Raw genomic sequence first — 25,296 nt, forward strand, 5'->3', positions numbered from 1 at the left:
GTCACATCCCGCTGCGCCGTCCAATCTATCGCTAAAACTCCGCGCCACCATAAAAGTAAACATGCTGTCAATTGGTCAAAGACGGAGGCCGTAAGGCGGCCTTGTAGGCCGCCGTCTTGGGTGTATCTCGTCCGTATTAGTCGTACCGTGAACGCCATGTCAAACCGCCGTGGAATGGGACTATCAATGGCGTTGCGACCGCTACATGCGATCTTGCAAGTCATTGCCAGCTTCGCTGACTCTACTGCTACTTTGACCGCTGCTCATACCGCTTCCTGGGTCTTTGAGCTCGCTAATCTTCGTGTAGCTGTTGTCTTTAACCGGCACCATGGGAATAGGAAGCTTCCTCTGCGCACCGTCACCGGCTTCCATGATCTCGCTGATACGCAGACCACTATGGTGAGTTGGCACGTAAGGCTGCTGCCCATCAGCTGAAGGCTCAACAGGCGCAAGCGCAGGTGGCGGCTGGTGGTGCAGTGAGAGATGATGTAAAGTCGGAAGCTGCACACCGTTGTGGAAGTACTGAGGTCGCAGACGCGGCGAATGTGACGGTGTCGCGAGCGGTGTGTGGTCAGGCGTAGGAGAAGTGGACTCATGCGGGAACTCCGGAGATGGTGGCGCGGTCGACTGAGGGGAGCCTGGCCGCGATTTCTTCGCCGCACGATGCGCAGCTTCGTCATCTTCTTGAGAGTGAGAGCGTGACATTGGTTGTGATGTCGGGTTCGATGAGTAGTGGTAGGATGAAAGTGATGGCATGCGGCCTGTGTGATAAGGATGACGGTACGATTGAGTCGAGTACGCTCCGGTGGGCAGCGAAAGATGCTGGTTGGGTAGATGCGCGTGGTTTTCGCGTTCAACTTCGGAAGCTGCGGTGGCTAGAAGATTGATGTCCATCGGTCGGTGGAACGGCCCAGCAGCCGGACTAATGTCTCCACTGACGTTGCGAGTGATGTACGACCCGGGATTGCTGGTGTATGTCGCAGCATAAGAATGCGGCGGAGACACATTTGGTGAGCTAAGTTGGGAGTTAGGTGCAGAATGCGTGTTTCTTTGCGGTGGTGGGGGCATCATCTGATTTGGCTGTGGAAGCCCACCCGTCTGTTGCACTTGCGGCACCTGCGGCACTTGACCCATGCTGTTGAACTGACCGAGCGCATTCATCTGGTTAAGCTGGTTCAATTGATTGACCTGGTTCATTTGGTTCATCTGGTTGAGTTGGTTGAGCTGATTGAGCTGAGTGATCTGGCTCAGCTGGCTTAATTGCTGAATCGTTGCGTTGTCGTACATCCCGTTCGTCAGACCATTCTGGATCGCGGCAGCTGCAGCCGCTGCCGTGGCGCTGTGCTGCTTTTGCCCTCTTCTCGAGTTTGGGTTGTTGTGTATCCGCGAGTGGCGAGTCAACTCATCGGACCTACTGAACCGCTTTGTGCAGCCCGGGAACTGACACGCATGTGGTTTCTCGCCCGTGTGCGTCCGAATGTGGCGCGTTTGATGTTCAAGACGGTGAAACGCCTTGTCACACAAAGGACACTTGTAGGGCCGCGGGAGGTCTGGTCGATGCTCATCGTTGTTCATGTTGACGCCGACCGCCTGCATGGTCATTGCAGAAGCGGCCATAGGCGAGTTGCTGTCAGTAGGCGAAGTTGGTGTTGTGTTATAATGGAGCGTCGGCGACCTGGATGATGCTGGCGTGGATGTGCCGGTGTCGATGTGTTGTTGCTGGACCTGTGCGTGTTGCTGCGGGTTGAGCAGCTGCGAAAGCATGTGAAAGAGGGCAGCCTGGGGAGGCTGAGGCTTAAAGTAAGCCTTCCGGTAGGATAATGCTGCGTGACGCGGAGGCGATCCGGGGGTGGGAGGAGTTGCGACCGCAAGGGATGCGGAGCAAGTTTGCGCGGCGTTTGATCGCAAAAGGGCGAACGGGTTGCGATTGCAGGCAGGGGCAGAAAAATGTCGAAACGGAAGGAGGCACCACCGTCGGCGTGGGGAAACCAAAGGCCCACTATTTTGGGGGATGACGATGCAGTTAGCGCGCAGCTGTGCGCAGCCAGAGGTTTACCCGAAGAGAGTGGGCGATAAGCGGAGGGCGGGCGGGACTGCGACTTGGAACTCACGGGCAAGCCGGGCTGGTTCCTGCGTCCAAGCACCAGAGGCTCGCCAAGCACCCTCTAGGTTTTGCCTCGGGGCGTGTTTGCTGCGAGTCGTGGCGGTTGCAAGGCGTTTATTAGACGTTTGCCCCAGATCGCAAAGTCGGAGGCGAAAAGGGCGATTTGCGGAGAGCAGCGCGTATTAATCAGGAAACGTGTCGCTCCTTGTTTCGGACGATCGTTCCTCGTCTGAAACTCTGCAGCCCTTGCCCCAAAGAAATGAGGTGAGTCGTACGACACGTCTGATGTGGGAAGGGGACGCTGTTGGCGGCTCTCGAGCGGTGCCCGGCGGAAGAGTGGGCCCGTTGTTGTCCTTGAACGGGCAGGTGTGGAGCTGAAAAGGGTGTCGCCGGTCAGCCCAAGGCTCCAGAAAGTGGATGGAGACAGCTGAGAGGTCTGGATACCGCCACCTAATCGCAAGGCGCTGCAGCGCCACACACTTGTCGCGAAGGTTCAATGTTGTGCCGGAGTCGGCCCTGAGTCATCTCAAAATAATGCGTACCCCCCGGTGTTAACACGTTGCAGCATTGGATGAAGGTCTGGCAATGAATGAACAACATCTTCGAAGCCGCGATTATACGTCTTCACATGCTACAGATAAGGCGGTCTTGCCGTGGCATGGGCATGGTGAGTCGATGACGTTCGGCAGACGCAGCTCAAGACCACTCAAGACGTTCACGTTGCTTCTGCGGCAGTTCAATTCTGTGGGCACATCTTCAGTCTCACTATCATATTCCGTGGGTATTGATACGTTCCCCATACAGAACCAACCCCCTGCCCACTCCCCACGAAATGTCAAATGATCGATGGAGAGCGCGCGGACAGCGGTGACACAACGCCTAGGTAGTGCATCGAGGCGAGCTTACTCCGTATTGCTACAGCCCACGTTCATAACAGCCGAGTAAGATTCAGCCTGCTGTCTCCTGGAGGCGTAATGAGTTTCATCATCACCCTACCCTGACCATAGATGCAAACACTCGGCCGTTCCTAGCAAATCTTGCGGTGAGTGCGCCGAAAGCCAGCTATCTACGCCGAGCACACCATGGGAGCGCGCCTTGACACCATAATCTAGATCGCCGACATCCGGGTCCGACGTCTTTCGCCCATGTAGTCTTACAATTGTGGCTTCTGTAGGAGCATCCCACGCATACCGACCCGTGGTCAACTGCGGGCCGTCCATAGGCTAATTACCCCATACATAGAGAACATTCCTCCACGCTGAAAGCAGCATCCCTTTCAGCGTATTGTTCTTCAGCCTGAAGAGAGCGACATGTGCAGGGGACGGTCTTGCCAATGAAAGCGATACGATCGCGGCAGTGACTCCCCCGTGTGTTAGCCGTGCAGCTGCCGTAAGACATCGGTCATCTGCGCTGCGTCCACCGAATTAGGTCTCGAAAACCGAGGCCGAAGCGACCTTCTCGAAGCACCACTGCCGCTCCGCATTTGCGGCTGGGTCGATCTGTGGGGAGTGCGCTTTAGCCGTGCGCATACGTGACTCGTGCAATGCGGAGAGAACGGCTTGGGCTTAAGGATTAACAGTCTAGCAGAGCTCATGTGCCCTTCCAAAATGAATCCAGGCGGTCGAGACTCGGTTATACCACTCACATGACCGAGTTGAAAGAGGCAGGACTGATGGAGGGCGGTACCCTCCGACTTCGCCCGACTGTGGAGCACAGAATGGTCCTCAACGACCTAGACCGCAGTACCTGGTACCCGCTCCTACACCAATTTTGGCCGGGAAGCGAGGTACCTGTACGCGGAGATCGAGTGCGGATGAGTGGAGGGAGACGTGCTCACGTGTCGGCTGGTTCTTTGTTGGCTTTGCGACACTCCTGTTGATCGCAGCGATCGCGATGCGATATGCGCACAGACTGATGCCACCATCATCACGAGCAGCCTTCGCAGCAATGCAGCAATTGACGCGTTGGGAAAACACAATCTTCACATGCCAGAGCCAGGTCGTCCGTTCTCCACATCGCAATCTCAGCGCCGCAACACGTGCGCTTCTCCAACTGACTCGGCTCCGACCCTTTTCCGACCATCTCCGCAATATCGCCATCAAGTTTCTCTCTATCAGCGATACCCACCAAACACGTCCGGAGATGTCTGAATCCAGTAAGATACTGCTCTTCACTCTCCACTCATCTACGCTGTAAACCTAGTCAAGTACGCTATACGAGCATTGCTCGGATGCAATCCGGCCGAGAGCCTTACGGTGTCTCCTGTTCATACCAGCGCGCATTCGATAATAGAATCGCCGTCCTCGCTCATACTAATGATATCCATAATGCGCATCCCAGCCCCAGCCAATAACCTCTCCCACTGGCTTCGGGTCCGCTCCATACCGCCCACATTGCACATCATCAACGCTGACAGACAGGCCGGGAACAACGCAGTCTTCGCCTCTGGCAGCACAAAGTCGTTGATCAGAAGCCTAGATCCAGTCGCCATCGCACCAGCCTGATTCTTCAAAATGGTCGTGGCCTCTTCGTCCGACCAATCGTGCAGAATCCGACTCATGTAATAGTTCCCCGCCCCTTTGACCGGCTGCGGCGTGAAGAAATCGTACGCCATAGCCTCAATGCCCGCATTGAGCGTGGCATCGACAGCTTCTACATTCCCGGGCAGGTCTTGCAGCACGAGCTCACCCGGGAGCCCGAATCGACGGTCTCGGAACATACGCAGGTGCAGGCCTGTGTTGCCGCCGATGTCGACAAGCAGGACTTCTGGTGATGGTGAGCTTCGCATCATGCGCTCTTTGCATGGGTAGATGAGAGTCCAGTCCGGTCGCACCGATTGCTCCGCCGCCATCACTTTGCTGAACACCGCGCGACTATCTGAATGTTCTTCCATCCACTCCCACATCGTCTTCCCGCCCGTCCACAACGGCATTGCCGTGTCGCTGACGCCCCTGGGCGGTTGGTAGTCCTTTCTGGCAAGCCAGGTGGGTGTAGCCTGCGCTGTTCTGACGAAATTATCCGTCGTCAAAGCGATAAGGCTTACGCCGAGCTCGCTAGCGAGCGTTCGCGTCTTCTCGTTCGCGACAAATGCGCCGGAGTCGTTCTGGCCTACATACCCGAGTCCAGTCAAGACGCGGACGAATTGCAGTACTACGGTTGGCGTGCCTTTGGTCTTCGCGGCAATTTCTTCAACAGTCAGTGGTCTGTCGCTTGAGGCCAGGAGCTGTAACCATCCTGCGTCCGCAGCCACTTTCAGGGCGGTAGGGTGCCATGGCTACATGTGAAATTCGGTCAGCTCGGTTCGGCCATGGTCGAGCGGTCGAGGGATCTAGGAGATTCACCGCACACCATAACGCCCGGTGAGTTTCATGTGGCGACTCTAAAGCTGACGCGATTTCGAGTGCTATGTTACGGAGTCGGCTGCGTAAGGCATCGCTGAACGATGTGACATTCGTCCTGATCTGGTGCAACGCTTGCTCTAGCGCGGCTTGAAGGAGTGACATGTGTCCCCAGTCACCAGCGACTCAAAGCAGGGGAGGCCTTGGTCGTAACTCCTCCCTTCGCGAAACCACAGCTGTCTCGTAACCTAAGCGTATATGCCTACTGACGCCGTATCTTGACCAAACGATTTAGGTATCGTAGAAGGTGCTGTATAGGTTAACCTGGCTATGACACAGCACTTCAGGTGCGTAATACCAGTTTGTAGAACCGACGTTGGGCGCGCAAAGAAAATGGTTCACTTCAGGTTAACAGAGACGCCTCGGACACGGCACGAACGAGCTCACAAGAAGCGGGGGTGCGGCACTGTCCACGGGTCAGAGCTGATGTGCGTTTCCAAAACGCGTACCGACTCTGTTGCTGTATCGTAGGCCAACAGTGTATGCAAGCAGGGCACCTCGCACATCCTCCAAGCTCACAACCCCCATCACAACATCTACCCAAGGTAGCACCTGTGCCCAAACCAAGATCTGTCACGCACACCTCACCCTCCCCTACCTCCTCCCAGGCGTCTCAGGCACATCCCAAATTCCCTCCTCATCCATCTCATCCAGACCCGGCGTGACATCCAGAACAACGGCGTCCTGCTGGTCGCCCAGCATAGTCCTCGACACCCCATTCCCGTCGCTCACGCTTTCGATGCGCCAAGCGTTTATGTCTTGCTGGATTTTCGGCGGGCTTCTAGCCGTATTGAGGTTGTTCATCTTGAACGCCGTCGGCGGAGCAGACACCGCTGGTTCTGATGCTGATGCTGATGCTGACGTTGCGAAGGGGATACGGCCCGTGCTGCTCCAGACGGGCAGCTTTTGACCGCTCGGGGAGCGCACGGTAGGTGGTGAAAGGATCTGGGCGGCGGCTTGAGGTGGCTGCATGCGTTCGTCGGTGTCGTTGTCGGAGTGCGTGACGTCTCGTGTTGTACCGTTCAACAACCCGGTAGGCGAGACCTGAACGGGCTGGGCGGGTGCCACATCGTACGTACTGGGCTCTTGAGCTGGTGTTACGGCCCCGTGCTGCTGGTTGTCCGGGCATGGATCCATCTGCGAGGTGTGCAGTGCTGATGCTATCTGAGACGCTTGCATTTCCAGAGCAACACTCGCATCGTCTCGCGGCCGGAAACCGCCAGTAGGCTGACTTCCGAACCCAGGTATTTCTCCAGCGGCACCCGTCGCCGCCGCACCTTCGCCCCTGCTTACGACATCGTTAGCGGACACAGGCCCCGCAGCGTTGATGCCCCTGCTCGCCAGATCCATCTCAGAAGGCGACGGAGCTGCAGTAGGAAAGCCCGTCACTGGGGGTGCTGGTGTTGGCACAACGCCACCACCCGCCGCAGCCTTCCTAGCCGCCGCATTCACCCTCCTCGTCTCCGCCGCCCTTTTGGCCCTCGCACTGCGCTCCGCAGCCGCAGCAGCCGCCACATCTCGCTCCTTCTCCTTCAGCTTCCGGTCATGCTCCTCGCGCGAGCCGACTTTGAGCGAGATACGCTTCAGGCCGGATGTCAGCTCGTGTAAGTCATTAACCACAGTGCCGCCATTTGCGGCCGGGGACGGCTCCGGGGCGCTCGTCGGCACAGGTACGTGCTGTGCTTGCCCGGCTGGCTTCTTCGGCTTCGCTGCAGCGGGCGGCGCCCGCGTTTTCTTGACTTGCATTGCGCCACCATTTCCTGTCAGAGCGGGGACAGCTGGTGGTCTCATGTTTCCGTTTGTCATTGCCGCTGGCGCGAAAGTGGGGACAGGTACAGCAGGAATGGGCGGCGGATCGGCGTCAATACTCACCAAACCGTCCGACACGCCACTCAACGCACTCCCGCCACTGAGCCGTCTACTCACCCTTCGCACCAGTGGCTGCTGCTCTTCGTTAACCCCGCCGTTCGTGGTCAACGGCAGCTCATGCATCGTCTGCCTCCGACTACTGCTACCCCGACTAACACTCCTCACACTCTCCACCCCATCACTATACGCACTCTCCACATACGCACCCGCACCCGCACCCAAAACCTTCCCCTTCCTCTCCCGCAACTGCCGCGGCTTCCCAACAGCATCGTCCACACTCGCACTCGCACCCGTACCCTCAAGCACAGGCGCAGCGCTCTGCCGTTCCTTCTTCGTCCTCCCTGCCCCCAATTCCTCCGCCGTCCAACTCCTCGTTCGTCGATCAGTAGGTATGAGCAGTCGACTTAACTCCTGCGTCGCAACGACCCAATCAACCTCCGGAGGCGGCGGGGTGCGTGGTCGAGGCGGAGGCGGCGGCATTTCGCGCATGGTGCCGGAGATTGAGCGGGCGAATTTATTCGGGTCGACGACTTTGTAGGCGAAGGATTCGGTGGGTGTGGCGTAGGTTGGTTGGGGGCCTGTGCGGACTCGTTTGGGTTGAAGAGGAGGTAGGGGTGGGTTGATTTTGAGTTCTAGGGCGGTTAGGTTGGCAGGGGACCACCAGGTTTTGTCGTAGGAGAGGGTGGTTGGGGAGGATGATGTTTGGCCGTGAATGCGCAGGCCGTTCATCATCTCGTCCAGGCTTGCGCTGTCCTTCGTGTTCATGCCGTGGGTGGGTAGGGGTGGGGAGGCGCAGAGGCCGGAGAGATGGCTCAGTACGCCGCTGCAGAGCGCTCGATCGCTGTAGCCGCCTTCTAGCACACTGATCACCCTCCCCTCACAGCTCGTGCCTTCTTCCTGTGCAAGCTCCACGACATCACGTGTGAAGCGCGCATAGAACTCGCTGGGCACGTTGACCTTGTGCCTCTGCATACCCGCCCCTTCCCACTCACTTGCGTCGAATCCTGCACTGATGAACACCGTCGCTTTCGGTGGTACTCTGCCTTCTCCGTGTAGCCGCAGGGTGTGATGGCGCAAGAAATCCCTCGCTTTCTCAAGCAACATACGATACCGGCCTTCATACAATCTCCAAAACTCCTCCTCCGTCTTCCACTCCTGTAAATGCACATTCCAGATGCTCTGCCCATGCGCGTTCTCAATGCACAAACTGGCTGCTTGGACTTTGTCATCATCGCCCATCTCGCAGGGGTAGCTATTTATATCATGCAAGCTGTAGTACCCGATATCCGGACCTAGTCTGGCTTTGCTGTTGGGTTTGGGATACAAACGTTTCTGATTGTTCTTGCTGTTGCGCTCCCAGGTGATGGCTTGGCTGCCGTCGCCGTGATGCAAGTCGAAGTCCAAGATTGCGGCATGAGTGAGGCCGTGCGTCTGCGCCGCATATTCGATGCCGACATGCACGTTATTGAGCCAGCAGAATCCAGAAGGGTAGTCGGCGGAACAGTGATGACCCGGCGGACGAATGGCGACGAAAGCACGCTTGGTCGGCGTTGCGGGTTCGAAGACAGCGTCGACGGCATCTGCCACACCTCCCAGTGCGCCCTGAAATGCATCTAACGACTCGGGAGCGAGGTAGAGGTCCCCTTCGTGGAGCTTGCGCTTGTCCTGACCGTTTGGGGTGGCAGCTCGTTCCAGCTCCTTCGCGCCCGTTGCCAGTCGATCGCCTGCCGCGTTGCACAGTTCCCGCAGCTCCGACATCCATGCCGTGCCGTGCACGTTCGTTACATACGTGCTGCCAATGTCAACGGAGCGCGTCGTTCGCCTGATTTTGAAGGGTGGTGGAGATGCTTGCTGTCGGTGCGGGTGTGGTGCGTTTCGTGCTCCCGCATAATGCTCGCCGAGCCTCACATACGCTGCCGACGCACCCAATACGCTCGCATGGATGCGCTCCGGCCGCTCTACGATCATCGATAATGTGGACTTTGTCGCTTTCAGGCGGGAGTATCGGTGGGCGTAGCATGCGTCGTGTAAGATCACCACCGTTTCCGCATGGACATCAGGTTGAGTGTGCGCCAAGAGCTCTTGCGTGAAGTGGGCGGTGGCTAGCTGGGCGGCGGTGAGCGGGACGGGCTCATCGATCGACTCCATCGTCGCTTGCGCCTCCCTAAGATTCGCAATGAGGTTGGAGATGGATCGCTTCGGTGTCGGCCGCTTCTCCGACTCCTCAGTCTGACCGGTCATTGACTGTCTCGAGCTTTTGCGGACCAGCTTGGGTGAAGGGGTTGGTCGCTGTCCGAGGCTCATGTTGCTGGAAGCTCTTCGGAGAGTGGGCGGTTGCGGGAAGGTGCTGGTTTGTTGGAGCGGAGAGGTCGCTGGGTGAGACGGTCGGCGAGGCGTAGTCATGTGAGGTGTTGGGGGTGCGGGCGACACGGGCGAAGACATGGCCGAGGCGGTGCCCGTATGTCTCGCTTGCGCTGAGATGTCGGGGATGGCGAGAGGTGCCACATGCGCCTGCCTTGCTTCACCTATACCTCCTGCCCCTCGCTCCTCCCCGAGACTGTTCATCTTGCGGTTTACTTCCTTCGTGTCGTCATGCGATCACGTTACCAACACATTCACCATGGGAAAGCGCATGTTGTCGCAATGCGATGGAAGGTGCATGACGTCGAAGAAAGTCGCGTCGATGGATGTAACGCGACAGCCAATCGGAAGCGGCCAATCTGTGTGCCGAAGCATATATTCCGTCTGCTACTTCCTATTCGAGCTGCTCTTTAAATTCATACAAGCAAAGCGTGTTGGTTGAAGATGGGTGCGGAGGTAAGGAAAGAAGCAATGGCAGGAGACACCTCAACACCACCACCACCACCGCCCACCACATCATCCACCACATCATCCACCGCAAAATCCGCCCTCGGCCACGACCCAATCTACTACACCTGGTCCACCGCCTTCACCCTCCTCTCCGCCAAATACTTCAACACCCCCACTCCCCCGGACCTGGCCCGCAACTACTTCCGCGAACGCGACATCCTGCGCGAGGAGAAAGACTGCGCCAAATGCACCGCCGACGTGAAATACCTCCTCGCCTACTCCCCCATCATCCGCTTCATGAAACATAACATCGACCTCCTCGGTCCCGCCGACGGCTCCGCCTCGATAAACGAGACCAACGTCCGCTGTAAACGCTGCGAGGGCGGGCAATCGGGCGGGTGGGACGCGGAGTACGGGATCCTGTTGTGTGCGAATGAGTTTCGGAATCAGGGACACCTGGAGGACACGCTCGCGCATGAGATGGTGCACGCGTATGATCATTTGCGGTTTAAGGTGGACGGGGTCAATGATCTGAGGCATGCGGCGTGCATGGAGATTCGCGCGAGCACGTTGAGTGGCGAGTGTCGGTGGGCGCGGGAGTTCTTCACGCGCGGCCAGTGGAATTTGACGCAGCAGTTGCAGGAGTGTGTGCGGCGCCGGGCGACGTTGAGTGTGAGTAAACGGCCCGGGTGTGTGGATGATGTGCAGGCGGCGAGGGTGGTGAATGAGGTTTGGGATAAGTGTTTTACGGATACGAGGCCGTTTGATGAGATATATCGATGAAGATGTAGCGATGATGCGGAACTTGCGCGGGACGGCGTAACGGATGGCTCATTTACATGTCTTCTCCGGCTTGTGCAATGGCATAGCGGTGGCGTTCTGGTGATACGCTTAGTGGAGTCAGGAACATGGAGTCTGGTATCGATCATTATTGAAGGGGAATTGGTGCATGGTGCGAGGTTTCGCACGAGGCGCTGCATATCCCATTCCGATGCATATCAACGGAACACCGTCAACCCCCTTATACGCCGCAGTCATGTGCGCGCACGCTATGCTCCTCTCCAAACGAACAGTCCAACCCAACAAAATACGAGAGTCGTCACAACATCCACCCACCAGCAACCACTTACACCCCACCCCTCTCCTTCTTAAGCTCCCCACTCGCCCTCTGATACGCCCGCTCGCCCTTCACGCAATGCTTCACAATCCACGGATGCACCTCCACCTCCTCCAACGGAATCCTCCTCTCCGGATCCAACACCAACAACCGCCTGATCAAATCCCTCGCCTCCGCACTCACAAACGCCGGAATCGTCATCTCACCCCTCGCAATCCTCCGTTGAGTCATAACAGGCGTATCCTCAAACGGCGCCTCGCCAACCAAGAACTCATACGTCAATACGCCCAGACTCCACAAATCGACCTTCTCACTGTACCAGTTCTCCTCCCTGCCCGGTTTGATCATCTCGGGGGGCAGGTAGTCGAGCGTCCCACACATGGTATTCCGCCGATTATTCGGCGCATGCACACTCCACCCGAAATCGGAGATTTTAATCTCCCCATGTATCCCCACCAATATATTCTCCGGCTTGATATCCCGATGCATCACATGCTTGCCATGCAAATAGCGCAACGCACTCGCCATCTGCGCCACATACTGCGCCGCCTGCCACTCGGGAAACTTGCCCGCCTTGCGCAGGTGTTTATACAACTCCCCCCGCCCCGCGAACTCGAGGATGAGGAAAATCCGCTTCGTGTCGTGGAAGTGGCCGTACAGGCGCAGAATGTTGGGGTGCGCGAGGTTGGATTGGATCTCGATTTCCCGCCGGACTTGCTTCTCCACTTTGCCCTGCGTCAGTTCCGATTTGTGCAGGACTTTGAGGGCGCAGATGAAGTTGTTGCTGCGTTCGCGCGCGAGGTACACGCGGCCGAATTTGCCTTTGCCCAGGGGTTTGCCGATTTCGAAGAGGCCGAGGTGGAATTGTTTGGGTAGTTGAGGTTGGGGTATGATTCGGGGTGCAAGGGTGAGGGTGTCGGTTTCGGAGGGGCGCGAGTCGGCGGTGCTGGATCGTTGTTGTTGGGCGGCTTGGGAGGGGAGGGTGATTTTTGTAACGGTTGTGGTTGTGTTGCTGCTAGTTGGGGGAGGTGGCGCTGCTTTGCCTGCTGCGGCGTTGGGCGGTAATTTTTGGAGGGGGAGTTTGAGGCGGCTTTGCTGCGCTGATGTCGTTGTTGCGGAAAGGTTGGAGAGGGAGATGGTTGTGCTGGGCGCACCCTGCTGGAGTGTATTGTCAGTGCTCACTGCGTCGTAGATGATATACACTGTTGTGGGTTGGAGCTCACCTTCGCCTTGTGCTGCGCTGTTGGCGCTGGGTTGTTGTAGTTCTCATCCTGCACCGAGATGCTTTCGAAGCGCTGTTCGAGTGCTTGGATGTCTGCCATGGTTGTTGCTTTTCTCGTCAATGAATGTGCTGGAGCAATGCTGGCTACCACACGCCGTACTTCTTGTCGCTGACAGTCTAGTATCAATGTCGTTCACTAGCCGGGCGCATTTGAAGTTTAGCCTTCCCCGCAAACAGAGACGGTCGTACTGGACAACCGTTCGCGCAGCCAATCACACTTACGTCTTGGCGGGGAGCTTCAGGCCTCCACCTACACATGAGCCGCCTTCTCACTGCAACCATTCAGCATCATCGACGTTCCGCCGATTTTGTAGTATTAAGACTCTGGTTGGATCACCAAATGCAAGAGAGCGAGACCATAACTCCACTCACGTGTTAAGTATGAGTGCAACGCTTCCCAAGCATCTCAAACATCTGTGCGAGAAGGCGTGAGAAACGTCCCGGTAGGTCGTCTCATGCTACTGTCCGTCCAGCATACAGTAGACGCTTGAGCACTAGAGCTTCCGCTTCCAAGCACAACAGCCCCATATGTCACGCAACAGGAAGATCGTCAGGTTCTCTATCCTTGGCACAGGATTGGAGCTCCCATCTCTTGTGCGAAATGGCTACCTAACAACCCCACCTTCTAGTCGTTGGAATTACAGCAATGCGCAATGCACATGCATTTCGTGAGGCATTGCTTGGACATTGTCAAATCAAGCAGACTTTTATGTGAAGGGCGAGAAGGATCGGCGAATGTATGCCACGCAGCACGTTCAAATCATGATGGTGGCGGATGAGGCGATGCTTGGAGAGCCGGCCGGAGACAGCGAACTGACAGCAATGACCGAGGGAGTCCAGTTGACGAGGAGGAACGAACGATCTCGGACACCAGTTATGCCCGCTTCTTATATAGATATACACCTATCAAGTGTTTGTGTTCCAATCTCCCCAGCAACACGTCGAAGCGCCCGTGAGCCCGAGGTCGGCCCGCGTGTCTGAGGAAGGAAGTCACGAGCCCACCTTCCTTCGGAGTGAGACATACACACATGTCCCATTGTCACCGCCATTAGCATTCCACTCGCGTGATTGATCTACTTCCACTTCTACACGAATCGGGTCGTCGCTAGAGTCACGGCCATTCTGGCTCCCCGCGGCGCCTTCACCTCTCCCTTCCGCCGTCCGCTCCTCCTCTTCCTCCTCGCCCTCGTCGCCATTCTGGCTCTCTACCAGGTCGTTCCCCGCCTGCGCACCTTCGTCTCTCAGATCACCATCCCGAAGGCGCCCTTCTCAGTCACCACAGGACAACGGCCCATCACCACATCCACCATGGCGAGCGCGAAGTACAGAAAGCCGCCTCAAGCGCCGCCGCTCTTCACGCATACACCCGAGAGGCTTCTGCAAGATACTGATCGCATCATCGAGCGGAGCAAGAGTCTACAGGACCGAGTGGTCAAGGATGTGTCGCAGGACAAGGCGACGTTCGATAGTGTACTGCTACCATTTGCGCAAGATGACGATCAGATGAGTCTTTCCACACACATCATTGGCTTCTATCAAGCCGTGTCTACAGATGCCAAGCTGCGAGATGCGTCGACGGAGGCGGAGAAGAAGATGGACGACTTCTCCATCGAGGCGTCGATGCGCGAGGACATCTTCCAGCTGGTGGATTCGGTCTTCAAGAAGCAGAAGGATGACCAGAAGTTGGATGCGGAAAGTAGGCGGCTGCTGGAGAAGGACCACAAGGGTTATATTCGGATGGGCCTAGGGATACCCGCCGGACCGAAGAGGGATCGTTTCAAGGCGATCAAGAAGCGGTTGTCTGAGCTTAGCATTACCTTTCAGAAGAACCTGAACGAGGAGCAAGGCGGCTTGTGGTTCACACCTCAGGAGCTAGACGGCGTGCCGGAGGATGTGACGAGCAATTTGAAGAAGGGCGAGAAAGGCACGGAACACGAGGGCAAGCTGTGGTTGACTTTCAAGTACCCGGATCTCTTCCCAACGCAAAAGTACTGCCGGAACGCGGAGACGAGGCGGAAGGTGTTTGTTGCGAATGAGAACAAATGCAATGAGAACGTGCAGCTGTTCAAGGAGGCGATCGTCTTGCGAGACGAGGCTGCGCGGTTGCTGGGCTACCCCAACCATGCCACATTCCGCATAGAGGACAAGATGGCTAAGACACCGAAGACAGTGGATGATTTCCTAGGCGACCTTCGGAAACGTTTAGCACCTGGTGGAGAGTCAGAGATCGCGAAGCTGAAGGAGCTGAAGAAGGCCGAGACTGGAAATGCAGACAAGTACTTCCTTTGGGATCATCGCTTTTACGATACTTTGATGCTGGAAAGGGACTACAAGCTCGACCAGAATCGGATAGCGGAGTACTTCCCGCTTCAATCCTCCATCGACGGCATGCTCAAGATCTTCGAAGAGCTGTTTGGGCTCGTCTTCGTTAAGCTGGAAGCGGAGGACCGCAACGCCATTTCCGAGACTGGCAAGGGTGAGGACATCGTCTGGCACCCAGACGTTCACGTTTTCTCCGTCTGGGACGATGAAGGCGAGGGCAGTGGGTTCGTAGGGTATTTGTACCTCGACTTGCACCCGCGAGACGGCAAGTACGGCCACGCTGCCAACTTTAACATCCAACCCGGTTTCATCACCAGCAACGGCACGAGACGGTATCCCGCAACCGCATTAGTGTGCAACTTCAGCAAGCCCACGCCGAAGAAGCCAAGCTTACTCAAGCACGACGAAGTGGTCACCCTCTTTCACGAGCTAGGCCACGGCATCCACGACCTCGTCTCGCGCACCACCTACTCTCGCTTCCACGGCACCTCCACCGTCCGCGACTTCGTCGAGGCCCCATCCCAAATGCTAGAAAACTGGTGCTGGACACCCTCCCAAATCAAAGCATTAAGCAAGCACTGGAGCTACCTCAGCGATGAATACAAACAGTCATATCTAGAGAGCGCGACAAACGGCGACAAGCCGCCCGCGGAGAGTATGCCAGACGACCTGATCGAAAGCATCGTAAGCACGCGCCACGTCAACGACGCCCTCTTCAACCTCCGCCAACTCCACTTCGGCATCTTCGACATGACCGTGCACGAACCCTCCTCCCGCTCCGCCGTTGAATCCCTCGACGCAAGCGGGCTGTACAACAGACTGCGGTACGAGATCTCCGGGCTCGATGGCCCTGAAGCCCTCAACACCTCCTCCACAGACACAAACTCCACACCAGACGACGCAAAATGGGACTGGGCCAACGGCCAAGCAACCTTCGCACATCTGATCGGTGGCTACGACGCCGGGTATTATGGCTACCTGTCCAGCCAAGTCTACTCGGCGGATATGTTCTATTCGGTTTTCAAGCGGGATCCGATGGATGGGAAGGAAGGGAGGAGGTATCGGCATACGGTGTTGGAGAGGGGAGGGAGTCAGGATGAGATGGAGACGTTGAGGCAGTTTTTGGGGCGGGAGCCGAGTACGGAGGCTTTCTACAGGGAGCTGGGGCTTTCGTGAGGGGAGCCAAAGTAAGGTACGCCTGAGCTGGGAGACGGCTTGCGAGCTTTGTTGAGGAGGATGATGAGTCCTCTGTGAGGTGATATGCATGCATTTTTAACGTTGTATATATTGCCAAGCGTACTGACTAACAACGTGCTCGTGGTGACGGCCGTTGGGCCTTGTTCAAGAAGCGGCGGAGCTTGCCGGCTTGTCTGACCTCACACTACTCTTCCGCTTTTCCAAGGGCTGTCTACAATGAGCGAGTCCATGTTCGTGCAGCGAAACATCACCAAGGTTATTCGCAGTGTCAAATGGCCGGGTTCTTATAGCGGAGATAGGACTTGTCCTCGTTCTGATTGACCATTTGAGCTGCCTTTGCCACCCACAAGGTTTGACCAGCTACCTTTTCTGCAAGGCAGTTACGCATCAGTTCCACGGCTTCGCTCGATTCACTGGAGTCGTCTTATGTCCAGTACTAGAGTCAAACAGTCTAGCGTACTGGAAACTGTGAACAGCCAATCATTCCATATACAAGCCCTTACCCGCCGGAACAAATGACTCCCGAAGAAGCATCAATCCGGCACACAACCTCACCGAACGGTCAGGACACAAACCCCCGAAACCCAACAGATTCCAACATGACCACCCCAACCATAGCAACCCTCCCCCGCATCAGCAAAGAAAACCTCGCCGAGCTCCTCCGCGCCAAAACGGCCGGCGTGACCGTCGTCGACGTGCGCGACAGCGACTACATCGGCGGCCACATCCGCGGGTGCCAGAACGTGCCGACCTCCACCCACGACCACCGCATGCCGGAGCTCGTGCGCACGCTCAAGAACCAGGATACCGTCGTCTTCCACTGCGCGCTGTCGCAGCAGCGCGGGCCGAAGAGCGCGCTGGCTTATGTGCGCAAGCGCGCGGAGATGGCGGAAAGGGGCGAGGTCGGGGTGAGGGGGGATGGGGAGGATGTGGAGAGGGCGCAGAGGGTGGTGGTGTTGGAGGGGGGGTTTGTGGGGTGGCAGGAAGTGTAGGTTTGGTTTTCCCCGGGTCTTCGCGATCTTGTGGTTGTTTTGCTGACGCTAGGGTTTAGGTATGGTGAGGATAAGGAGCTTACGGAGGGGTATGTTAAGGATCTCTGGGATGAGAAATAGTGATGTAGGAGTTGGCCTAGCGGCTCCGGATTAGCATGGCGTCTGGGCGCTGCTTGGAGAAGCTCATGTTTGGCACGCGCCCTCGGTCTTCTCGGTCGTTCAAGAGTGTCATTCATCATGGTTGTAGCTACCTTGTGAAGGCCGGGAGTGTCCCATGCCTTGACGTGCCTGCTAGTTACCTCGGTGAGGAGCGCACATGTCGTGCTGTCGAACGTGGTGTTGCCCCATAAGCGTGGGCCAAGACAGTCTGTTGATCCTCCGGGAAACATCCACGGCGGCGGTAGTGCGCCTACTATGACAAACAACAGCGCCCAGCAGGCTCTGGCGTAAAAAGAGCCGTTCGCCTCCCTCTACCCGCACATCGTCCAGATTGGTGAGAAGTACTATGAGCTACGTTGGCCCCACTGCGAGGGTAACGCTCGTAATGCATCGTCCAACACTTTCCTTGTGGCGCCTCGTTGGTTTGTACAGCGTATGAAGAACACCCACAGCGAATACTGCACGACCGTCGTGGACTTTCCCCTTAACAGCACGGAACGTCTGCTCACAGTCTCTGGAGTCCAGAAGATCCGCACTGGGGAGGGCAACGATTTCATCCAGAAGAACCCGGTCGGAAAGCAGCATGAAGACAATGCTCGATGCAAGCCCGGAAAGCCGCATCCAGTCCCGCAATTGCCGACTGTTGCGCAGGAGGCGGACGGCACGTTCGTCAAGCTCGCACGTAATTATTGCGGTGGCAACGCCTGGGCCTTGAAAGGTGCGCCGCCGAGCGCGGCGTACAAGCTCGCCTTCATACACGGAGTCAGGGGCGTTGCAGCGCACATTGCTGAGTATCATGCGGAGCTGAGTGAGAAGGTGCCCAAGATTGACGTGCACGTTCAAGTTCTCGACAGTTGCAGGACGCCAACCGACTAAGCAACACTCCAGGCACTCAAGCTGGACAGGACTGCAACCATGATGAAGAAGTGGAGGTGAGTGGGAAAAGGAGTCATGGAAAGAGGCAAGAGTGGAAGGGCCGAAGGCAGAGTCCCGCGGGCAGAATGTGTTTATGGATACCGATAATTGCAGCACAGGAGCTTGAGGAGAAGCGTACGAACAGCGTCAATACTGACCTTTGTGCATACACCAATTCCGGCAAGGCGACGCCGACCCGTTTCGTGGGACTTATCCCGAGCATCCCAGAAAGTGCAGAGCAGCGCATGAACAGCGCCAGTGGTGGTGAGACGCTCTTCAAGCTCTCTGTCGTATTTCAGGACTCATTCTGACACAGATGCTGAGGAGCCCACAGGTCAGTACGGACCGTACGCGCAACAGGTCGATTTTATGGGCACATTCAGGGAGTCTTCGACAATAAACAAGTACTGGGGACGTTCGGCGGCTCTGGGGTCTTCTGGACATTATTGATCACCCTGATGTATTCTACCGCAAGGCACATTTCGTCTCAAGCGTGTGATGGCGCGAACGTATTCTGACTGAAGCAGAACGCGTGCGGGTTGCCGCTGGCAAGAGGACTCGCTTGCGCTCTTGCAACGTACAATACCTCTAGAGCCTTACGATGTTGCAGCGGTTGGTATGGAGGCTTGCTGGCGTGTTGCTTATGACTCTGACAGTCTTCGTGATGTCGATGTTTGTGGTAGAATCTGTCGGATGGCGTGGTGAGCTTGATTGACGGCAATCGCCGCGGCTTGAGGCCCTAGTCACCATCGGCATATGGCTAAAGATTTTCCACCAATGCATGCTCGCTACAACTCGTCGCGGACCATTATGTATCGCGTGGCAGCCTCCGAACGAACGGAACCATTCAACGGGTACCTGACCAGCTGCATGACATACTCGGAGCTATAAAAGATTCGAGCCATCCCAGTAGGGTCTCACGTGTAAGTTGAAATCAGCCAGCTTTCCGCTTCTTCCTACGTCTTCACACCATTTTTCCATTGCAAGAACCATCTTCTCATATCAGATATCAATCTGTTGCTCAGAATGGTGACTATCACAAGAGCCACGACGCGCGATGTACGCTTTCCAGTAAGTGATGCCCTGGTCAGTACCTCGTCATCTGCATTTCTAACCTGGCGATAGACCTCCCTAGACAAGACGGGCAGCGATGCCATGAACGCTGCCGGCGACTACTCGGCCGCCTATGTCATTCTTCATACGGACTCGGAACATAGTGGCCATGGCATGACCTTTACCATTGGCCGTGGCAACGAGATTGTCTGCTCAGCGATTGCCGTGCTTTCTGAACGTGTCAAGGGCAAGAAGCTCGAAGAGCTCGTAGCAGACTGGGGCAAGACCTGGCGGTATCTAGTCTCAGACTCGCATCTCAGATGGATTGGGCCAGAAAAAGGAGTAATTCATCTCGCACTAGGCTCTCTTGTCAACGCTATCTGGGACCTCTGGGCCAAAGTGCTGGGTAAGCCTGTGTGGCGTATCGTGGCGGACATGAGCCCAGAGGATTTCGTCAAGTGTATCGACTTCCGATATATCACCGACGCCATTACACCTGAGGAGGCCATCGCTATGCTGAAGAAGGAGGAGCCGGGCAAAGCGCAGCGTATGAAAGACGCCGAGGCTAATCGAGCAGTACCCGCATACACAACTTCCGCTGGTTGGCTCGGTTACGGCGAGGATAAGATGAAAGGCTTACTGCAAGAAACTTTGTCGAAGGGTTACAGGCACTTCAAGCTGAAGGTCGGCACCTCAGTCGAGCAGGATCGTAAGCGATTGACAATCGCTCGAGATGTGATTGGGTACGATAAGGGTAATATTCTCATGGTTGATGCCAACCAGGTGTGGTCAGTACCGGAAGCGATCGAGTACATGAAGCAGCTTGCGGACTTCAAACCTTGGTTCATTGAGGAGCCAACATCGCCTGACGATGTTTTTGGGCACAAGGCGATCCGTGAGGCGCTGAAGCCATACGGTATTGGTGTCGCGACGGGCGAGATGTGTCAGAACCGAGTCATCTTCAAGCAGTTGATTGCACAAGGGGCGATCGATATCTGCCAGATTGATGCATGCCGAATGGGTGGCGTGAACGAGGTCTTAGCGGTCCTCCTCATCGCGAAAAAGTACGGTGTCCCTATCGTGCCGCATAGCGGTGGCGTAGGTCTGCCGGAGTACACCCAGCATCTCAGCACCATCGACTACGTAGTCGTGTCCGGGAAGCTGTCGGTATTAGAATACGTTGACCATCTGCACGAGCACTTCTTCCACCCAGCTGTGATTAAAGATGGCTACTACACGACACCCACCGACGCCGGCTACTCGGTTGAGATGCGGCCGGAAAGCATGGATCGATATGAGTTCCCAGGCAAAGAGGGAGTTAGCTGGTGGCGGAGCGAGGAAGCCAAACCAATATTGGAGGGTGATAGAATATAGCACACAGAAAGCGGAAGTCCGTACGGCTCAATTGACCATTACAAACCTTACGTCCGTAACGACATCTATCCGTGATGCTAGCTTGGCTGGCTTGTTGATTTATTGACGGATGTGGAAAAGAGGATGGTAACGCTACTAGCAATCATCAGCTTGTCGAGGATTCAATATCCGATTCCGAGCTGAGAGCGTACCGTTGAGCCGCAAGGGCCACCCAGAACGCCTAAAAGAGGCGAGCATTATAAACAGTGCCGTGCTCGCAAGCAGCAGCATGTTACGCTCGTAAATTGTTAGAGATCTGATTGAATTAATAAGCATACAGAGGTTGTCAAACACGCTAACAAGATGCCTACTGGATCGTGCCTATGTGGTGACATCAAGGTATCTTACACGGGCGATCCTCCGTATACGGTAAAGGCTGCGAGCTGCCCTGGAACATATGCTCTGGCTAACATCGTTGGGATCAGTCTATCTGCTACTGTGACGACTGCAGAAAGATAGGCCTCGCCCAACTCTTCCCCATCCCCGAAGACAGCTTCACCTTCGACTTCGGCAAAGACAAGGTGAAGGTACATACCAAGGTGGCCGACTCTGGCTTCGATGTCAGCACGCATTTCTGTCCGTCTTGCAGCGTCGCGCTGTACCGCACCTCCACGAAACCTTCTTTTCAAGGCATCATTGGTCTCAGGGCCGGCGTGATTGATGATCAGAGTATCGTCAATGCCGCAACACCCAAACTCGAGATCTTTGCTGAAAGGCGACCGATTTATATCGATCCTATTCCAGGTACTCAGAGGGTGAATTGCAGGTTCGAGAAGATAGACTAGTTGCTAGCGCGTACGGCGCCGACTTGCTGTGGACACCGTCGAGCTCTGTGCAAGGTTAGGGTGCTGAACGCTGAACTTGGTCTTATTGTCTGGATCAGCTCAGCATCATTGCGACTCTCTATATGTACATACATGGAGTGGAGTATCCATGCGGAGCCTTCTTGTACAACGCAGCCAGAACGCGCAAGTCCATGCCGAAGAATGGCAGACACCTTTCCTGCTAGTTGTGATCAAACGCGGATGTCCTAGCCAGACTCCAATCAACTCCGCGAAATAAAGATCATGCTACACCCAGATCTAGTTGCTCTCGAATCCACTGTCCTCTTCATCCTTTTCTCGCTCCTCCTTAGGTGGCCGTCTCAGCTCCTTCTTCCACAATCGGTTCGCTGCCGATTCGTCCACGTTCGTGAACACCAGGTTGAAGACATCTTGATACCAATCAACGGGTTTACCTTCTATGCCTTCCTTAATGTTCTATAACAGTCAATGTCAGCTTACACGCGCGAGCTCTTCTTGGAAGGCATGACTCGACTCACCTCAGGCAGCTCCAGCCAATCCGAAGTGTTGTCGCGCGGGAAAATGATCATGCTCGCACCGGCCCTCCGTGCAGCAACAGTCTTCTCTCTCAGTCCACCTATCCTAAGCACCTTACCAGTGACTGTGAGCTCGCCAGTCATCGCAATCGTGGGATCTAAAGGTTGATTCAATGCCAGTGACAGCAAGGACGTTGCCATGGTTATACCTGCTGAGGGCCCGTCCTTTTGCACCGCGCCCTCGGGACAATGCAGATGTATCCGGGCCTTTTCGAAGAACTTGTTGCCTGGGTAGTGTCTGGCCACAAGCCCTTTTGCGAAAGAGTACGCAATCTGCGTACTCTCCTTCATCACGGGCTTGAGGTTGCCGGTCCGCTCTAGTCCGGGCCTTGAGCTGTACGAGAGCGCGGTTTCTAGTATGCTCTCAACGTAGAGCGCCGCGCCACCCATCTGCGTCCATGCCAGGCCCATAGCGACACCAGGCGGCGTTGTGTCGTACAAACGATCGCTCGTGAATACTGGCGGTCCTACGTAGTCCTTCAGGTTGTCCTTGTCGATCTTAACATGCACGTTCTCCGGAACCTTCAATGCCACTCGCGGCTTCTCAGACGTTTCCTTTTCCATCTGCTCCTCGCTTGGAGTGTCTTTGACATCCGTCTGGTCTTTCTTCGCTTCGTCTTGTGCCTGCTTGCCTTCTTCCGTCAATGCCTTGTCTTCGGCGAAAACCTCCTCGCCCAGATCCTGAATGATCTTGAGCGCAGACTTCCGGTACACCTTCTCGATTTGCTTTTTCAGGTTGCGGACACCAGACTCGCGACAGTATTTGTTGATGAGCTCGACGATGGCGTCCTTCTCAAGCTGCACGTCAACGTCCTTAAGGCCAGACATCTCCTTGGCCTGAGGCGCAAGATAGCGGTCTGCGATGGCCATCTTTTCATCGGAAACGTAGCCCGACAATTCGATCATCTCCATACGGTCAAGCAGCGGCCGCGGAATGGTATCGGTCATGTTCGCCGTACACACGAAAAGTACCTTTGATAAATCGACGGGTACATCCATATAATGATCGAGGAAGCTGCTGTTCTGTTCCGGATCAAGCAGCTCCAGAAGCGCACTCGAAGGATCGCCTTGATGTCCTCGTCCAATCTTATCTACTTCATCGATGAGTATCAGAGGATTCTCAGTCTGGCATTTCTTCAGTGCTTGGATTATGCGGCCCGGCAGCGCGCCGACGTAAGTCCTCCTATGACCCTTGATCTCTGCCACGTCGGTAAGCCCACCGACAGAGAAGCGGTAGTACTGCCTGTTGAGTGCGCGTGCAATGGACTTGCCAATACTGGTCTTGCCAACACCGGGCGGACCAACCATGCACAGAATCTTGCCTTCCACGGTGCCTCGTAGCTTTCCAACAGCGATGAACTCCAGAATGCGGTCCTTGACGTCCTTCAAACCGTAGTGGTCGTCGTCCAATACTTCACGCGCATGCTTAATGCCAAAGTTTTCCGCACTGCGCTGGCCCCATGGAATCTGCGTAAGCCAGTCAAGGTAGTTTCGCGTCACGTTAAACTCGCTTGCTGCCGGCTCAAGATGCGCAAGCTTGTTGATTTCTTCATCGAAAACCTTCTTCACCGCCTCCGGCATTGCAAGCTTGGTGGCTTTCTCTTTGAACTTCTCCACCAGCTTGTCCTTGCCATCGGACTCCAAGCCTAGCTCTCTCCTAATGCCCTTCATCTGCTCCATAAGCCAGTATTCTCGCTGCCGCTTTTGAATCTTGCTTTCTACGTCTTTAGAGATCTTGTTACTAAGCTGGGCATTCATGTGCTCCTTCTTAATCACTTCCAGCGCCTTGCTGAGCCTCTGCTCAATGTTCAGCGCGCTAAGCACCGCTTGGGTCTCTTCCATGTCGCCGCCGGAAACGGCTGCGGCGAAGTCGGCAAGCTTGGCAGGCTCCTCAGCGATGTTGGCAGCAGACTGCGACATGGCAAACGCAGAGACATGGTCACGGAAGAGGTGGTTGACGTTACCGATCTCTTTGCAGACATTGACAATCTCGGAGATCAGCGCGCGGATGGTAGGAGACCGCTTGTCGAAGGGCTCATCCACCAAGTTCTCCACCTTCACCAAGCTGACAGGCCACGTTCTGAGAAAGGCCGTTGGGGAAGCCACTTCAAGCGCTTTCGGCTGCTGCTCGGCAGACTCCTTGTTCTCATCCTTCTGCTGCTCTTCGAAACTCGCCGTCACACCACCCTTCTGCTCATTCGTCTCGGGCTTCTCGCCGTGCTCTTCAGAAGAGGGCGCATCAATTGTGGCTTGAGCGGCCTGCTCCGGGACCGGCGCTGCAGGCGGAGCACGGTGAGGTGGCAAAAGCTCGCTCAGTCGTATTCGTCGATGCGGATATAGCACAGCTTGCAGCGCCTTGTCGTCTCCGTGTCCGGCTGGAAATGCGCCGGTAATCTGGCAAAACGTGCCGACATCGTATACCTCACTGGGATCGTTGATCACGTCCTGGCTGCTTTCTTGATCTTTCAGCAGGAACGCACCAACATAACTCTGGCCCATTTTCAGCAGCTGTTGCACAGCTGCAACGACATTCGGATCTCGGATTGTGATCGCTTTATAGAAGCCTGGGAACAGTGGCCGTTGCGCAATAGGTATAGCCATCACCTGAGGGTACACATCGGGAACAGATGGCTTTGCCAGCTCACGGCCTTGAGCCTTGCGCTTGCGGCTACCGCCATCGCCACTACCTGCGCCTGAGTCGCTGCCACCTGATCCTCCTGCACTGGATGCTTTGCCGTCTACTGCAGGCGTGATGGGCGAAGGTTCTGGCGCTTTACTCTTGGCTTCAATGTTCTCCTCATCCTGCCTCGATCGGTCTGTCCCCTCATCCGTGGTCTCCTTAGCAGCATCGCTGCCTTCATCGCCGGGAGCCTTGTCTTTCCGCCGTGCTGTTGATAACGAGAAGTCGCGTGACGCAGACGACGCAGGTCGGAGGAGGTGTGGGTGACCAGCTGTTGGTCTTCTGAGTAACGGTAGAGAAGGCGGCGATCGGACTCGGGCCTGACATGCCCTACACAGTGGCGGCGCTGCGCTATATGATCTCTGACCGGCGTGATGTAGCGACTGTCGCCGCAGCAAGTTCCTCCCGTGTATCATGCTCTCCTGACCTCTTCAGTTTGAACTCCCTGGGCCGGATGAAACTTGAGTTAGAGCAGAGGATAAACTAGAGCAGAGGATTAGTTAGAGCAGAGGAGACGGGTCGGTAGGGGACACTGTAGAAGAGAAGGTGGATTGCCTCCCACAAGCTTAACTCCGCATGATTAGCAGATGCTCCCGCTGTTTGCGT

General features: G+C 56.0%; 12 protein-coding genes across 12 annotated transcripts; 5 read left to right on the top strand and 7 right to left on the bottom strand.

The window, feature by feature from the left end:
• Positions 1 to 201: 201 nt before the first annotated feature.
• BAUCODRAFT_41705 (uncharacterized protein) lies at positions 202 to 1,644 on the bottom strand (the record flags this gene model as incomplete). Its single annotated transcript, XM_007681122.2, has 2 exons — positions 202 to 1,106; positions 1,302 to 1,644. Coding segments are annotated over 2 exons (1,248 nt in total), but the record flags the coding sequence as incomplete, so codon positions are not given.
• A 1,140-nt stretch (positions 1,645 to 2,784) lies between these two features.
• BAUCODRAFT_37153 (uncharacterized protein) lies at positions 2,785 to 3,486 on the bottom strand. Its single transcript, XM_007681061.1, has 2 exons — positions 2,909 to 3,486; positions 2,785 to 2,848 (listed from the first exon to the last, which is right to left on the bottom strand). Exon 1 carries the CDS (start codon positions 3,322 to 3,324, stop codon positions 3,097 to 3,099), a length of 228 nt encoding a protein of 75 aa, XP_007679251.1. The 5' UTR covers positions 3,325 to 3,486; the 3' UTR covers positions 2,785 to 2,848; positions 2,909 to 3,096.
• Positions 3,487 to 4,286: 800 nt separating this feature from the next.
• On the bottom strand, positions 4,287 to 5,851 carry BAUCODRAFT_242672 (uncharacterized protein). The gene is made up of 2 exons (XM_007681418.1): positions 5,446 to 5,851; positions 4,287 to 5,378 (listed from the first exon to the last, which is right to left on the bottom strand). Exons 1-2 carry the CDS (start codon positions 5,605 to 5,607, stop codon positions 4,371 to 4,373), a joined length of 1,170 nt encoding a protein of 389 aa, XP_007679608.1. The 5' UTR covers positions 5,608 to 5,851; the 3' UTR covers positions 4,287 to 4,370.
• Positions 5,852 to 6,927: 1,076 nt separating this feature from the next.
• Positions 6,928 to 9,813, bottom strand: BAUCODRAFT_76228 (uncharacterized protein; the record flags this gene model as incomplete). Its single annotated transcript, XM_007681196.1, has 1 exon — positions 6,928 to 9,813. A coding segment is annotated over one exon (2,886 nt), but the record flags the coding sequence as incomplete, so codon positions are not given.
• Positions 9,814 to 10,203: 390 nt separating this feature from the next.
• BAUCODRAFT_75967 (uncharacterized protein) lies at positions 10,204 to 10,965 on the top strand (the record flags this gene model as incomplete). The annotated part of the gene is made up of 1 exon (XM_007681184.1): positions 10,204 to 10,965. The coding sequence occupies one exon, from the start codon at positions 10,204 to 10,206 to the stop codon at positions 10,963 to 10,965; it is 762 nt and encodes a 253-aa protein (XP_007679374.1).
• A 343-nt stretch (positions 10,966 to 11,308) lies between these two features.
• BAUCODRAFT_125332 (uncharacterized protein) lies at positions 11,309 to 12,621 on the bottom strand (the record flags this gene model as incomplete). Its single annotated transcript, XM_007681419.1, has 2 exons — positions 11,309 to 12,457; positions 12,523 to 12,621. The coding sequence occupies 2 exons, from the start codon at positions 12,619 to 12,621 to the stop codon at positions 11,309 to 11,311; spliced, it is 1,248 nt and encodes a 415-aa protein (XP_007679609.1).
• An 871-nt stretch (positions 12,622 to 13,492) lies between these two features.
• Positions 13,493 to 16,288, top strand: BAUCODRAFT_242737 (uncharacterized protein). Its single transcript, XM_007681420.1, has one exon. The coding sequence runs from the start codon at positions 13,890 to 13,892 to the stop codon at positions 16,077 to 16,079; it is 2,190 nt and encodes a 729-aa protein (XP_007679610.1). The 5' UTR covers positions 13,493 to 13,889; the 3' UTR covers positions 16,080 to 16,288.
• A 411-nt stretch (positions 16,289 to 16,699) lies between these two features.
• BAUCODRAFT_75765 (uncharacterized protein) lies at positions 16,700 to 17,212 on the top strand (the record flags this gene model as incomplete). Its single annotated transcript, XM_007681173.1, has 2 exons — positions 16,700 to 17,088; positions 17,152 to 17,212. The coding sequence occupies 2 exons, from the start codon at positions 16,700 to 16,702 to the stop codon at positions 17,210 to 17,212; spliced, it is 450 nt and encodes a 149-aa protein (XP_007679363.1).
• A 179-nt stretch (positions 17,213 to 17,391) lies between these two features.
• BAUCODRAFT_242792 (uncharacterized protein) lies at positions 17,392 to 18,150 on the bottom strand. Its single transcript, XM_007681421.1, has one exon. It carries the CDS (start codon positions 18,047 to 18,049, stop codon positions 17,603 to 17,605), a length of 447 nt encoding a protein of 148 aa, XP_007679611.1. The 5' UTR covers positions 18,050 to 18,150; the 3' UTR covers positions 17,392 to 17,602.
• An 875-nt stretch (positions 18,151 to 19,025) lies between these two features.
• BAUCODRAFT_37158 (uncharacterized protein) lies at positions 19,026 to 20,844 on the top strand. Its single transcript, XM_007681062.1, has 2 exons — positions 19,026 to 19,237; positions 19,292 to 20,844. Exons 1-2 carry the CDS (start codon positions 19,193 to 19,195, stop codon positions 20,591 to 20,593), a joined length of 1,347 nt encoding a protein of 448 aa, XP_007679252.1. The 5' UTR covers positions 19,026 to 19,192; the 3' UTR covers positions 20,594 to 20,844.
• Positions 20,845 to 20,935: 91 nt separating this feature from the next.
• BAUCODRAFT_150800 (uncharacterized protein) lies at positions 20,936 to 21,417 on the top strand (the record flags this gene model as incomplete). The annotated part of the gene is made up of 2 exons (XM_007681422.1): positions 20,936 to 21,001; positions 21,058 to 21,417. The coding sequence occupies 2 exons, from the start codon at positions 20,936 to 20,938 to the stop codon at positions 21,415 to 21,417; spliced, it is 426 nt and encodes a 141-aa protein (XP_007679612.1).
• Positions 21,418 to 21,714: 297 nt separating this feature from the next.
• BAUCODRAFT_76473 (uncharacterized protein) lies at positions 21,715 to 25,106 on the bottom strand (the record flags this gene model as incomplete). Its single annotated transcript, XM_007681215.1, has 3 exons — positions 21,715 to 21,891; positions 21,954 to 24,203; positions 24,282 to 25,106. 3 exons carry the CDS (start codon positions 25,104 to 25,106, stop codon positions 21,715 to 21,717), a joined length of 3,252 nt encoding a protein of 1,083 aa, XP_007679405.1.
• Between the last annotated feature and the right edge of the window lie 190 nt (positions 25,107 to 25,296).

Source organism: Baudoinia panamericana, assembly GCF_000338955.1.
Source record: "Baudoinia panamericana UAMH 10762 unplaced genomic scaffold BAUCOscaffold_11, whole genome shotgun sequence".
Lineage (NCBI taxonomy): Eukaryota > Fungi > Ascomycota > Dothideomycetes > Mycosphaerellales > Teratosphaeriaceae > Baudoinia > Baudoinia panamericana.

Excerpts from the sequence above, each read along its gene's own strand:
- BAUCODRAFT_242672 (XM_007681418.1), bottom strand. The coding sequence starts at position 5,607 with ATGTCACTCCTTCAAGCCGCGCTAGAGCAAGCGTTGCACCAGATCAGG. Across the intron at positions 5,379-5,445 it reads ACCGGGCGTTATGGTGTGCG|CCATGGCACCCTACCGCCCT; the intron begins GTGAATCTCCTA and ends TTTCACATGTAG.
- BAUCODRAFT_242792 (XM_007681421.1), bottom strand. The coding sequence starts at position 18,049 with ATGATACTCAGCAATGTGCGCTGCAACGCCCCTGACTCCGTGTATGAA.
- BAUCODRAFT_37153 (XM_007681061.1), bottom strand. The coding sequence starts at position 3,324 with ATGGACGGCCCGCAGTTGACCACGGGTCGGTATGCGTGGGATGCTCCT.
- BAUCODRAFT_242737 (XM_007681420.1), top strand. The coding sequence starts at position 13,890 with ATGGCGAGCGCGAAGTACAGAAAGCCGCCTCAAGCGCCGCCGCTCTTC.
- BAUCODRAFT_37158 (XM_007681062.1), top strand. The coding sequence starts at position 19,193 with ATGGTGACTATCACAAGAGCCACGACGCGCGATGTACGCTTTCCA. Across the intron at positions 19,238-19,291 it reads CGCGCGATGTACGCTTTCCA|ACCTCCCTAGACAAGACGGG; the intron begins GTAAGTGATGCC and ends ACCTGGCGATAG.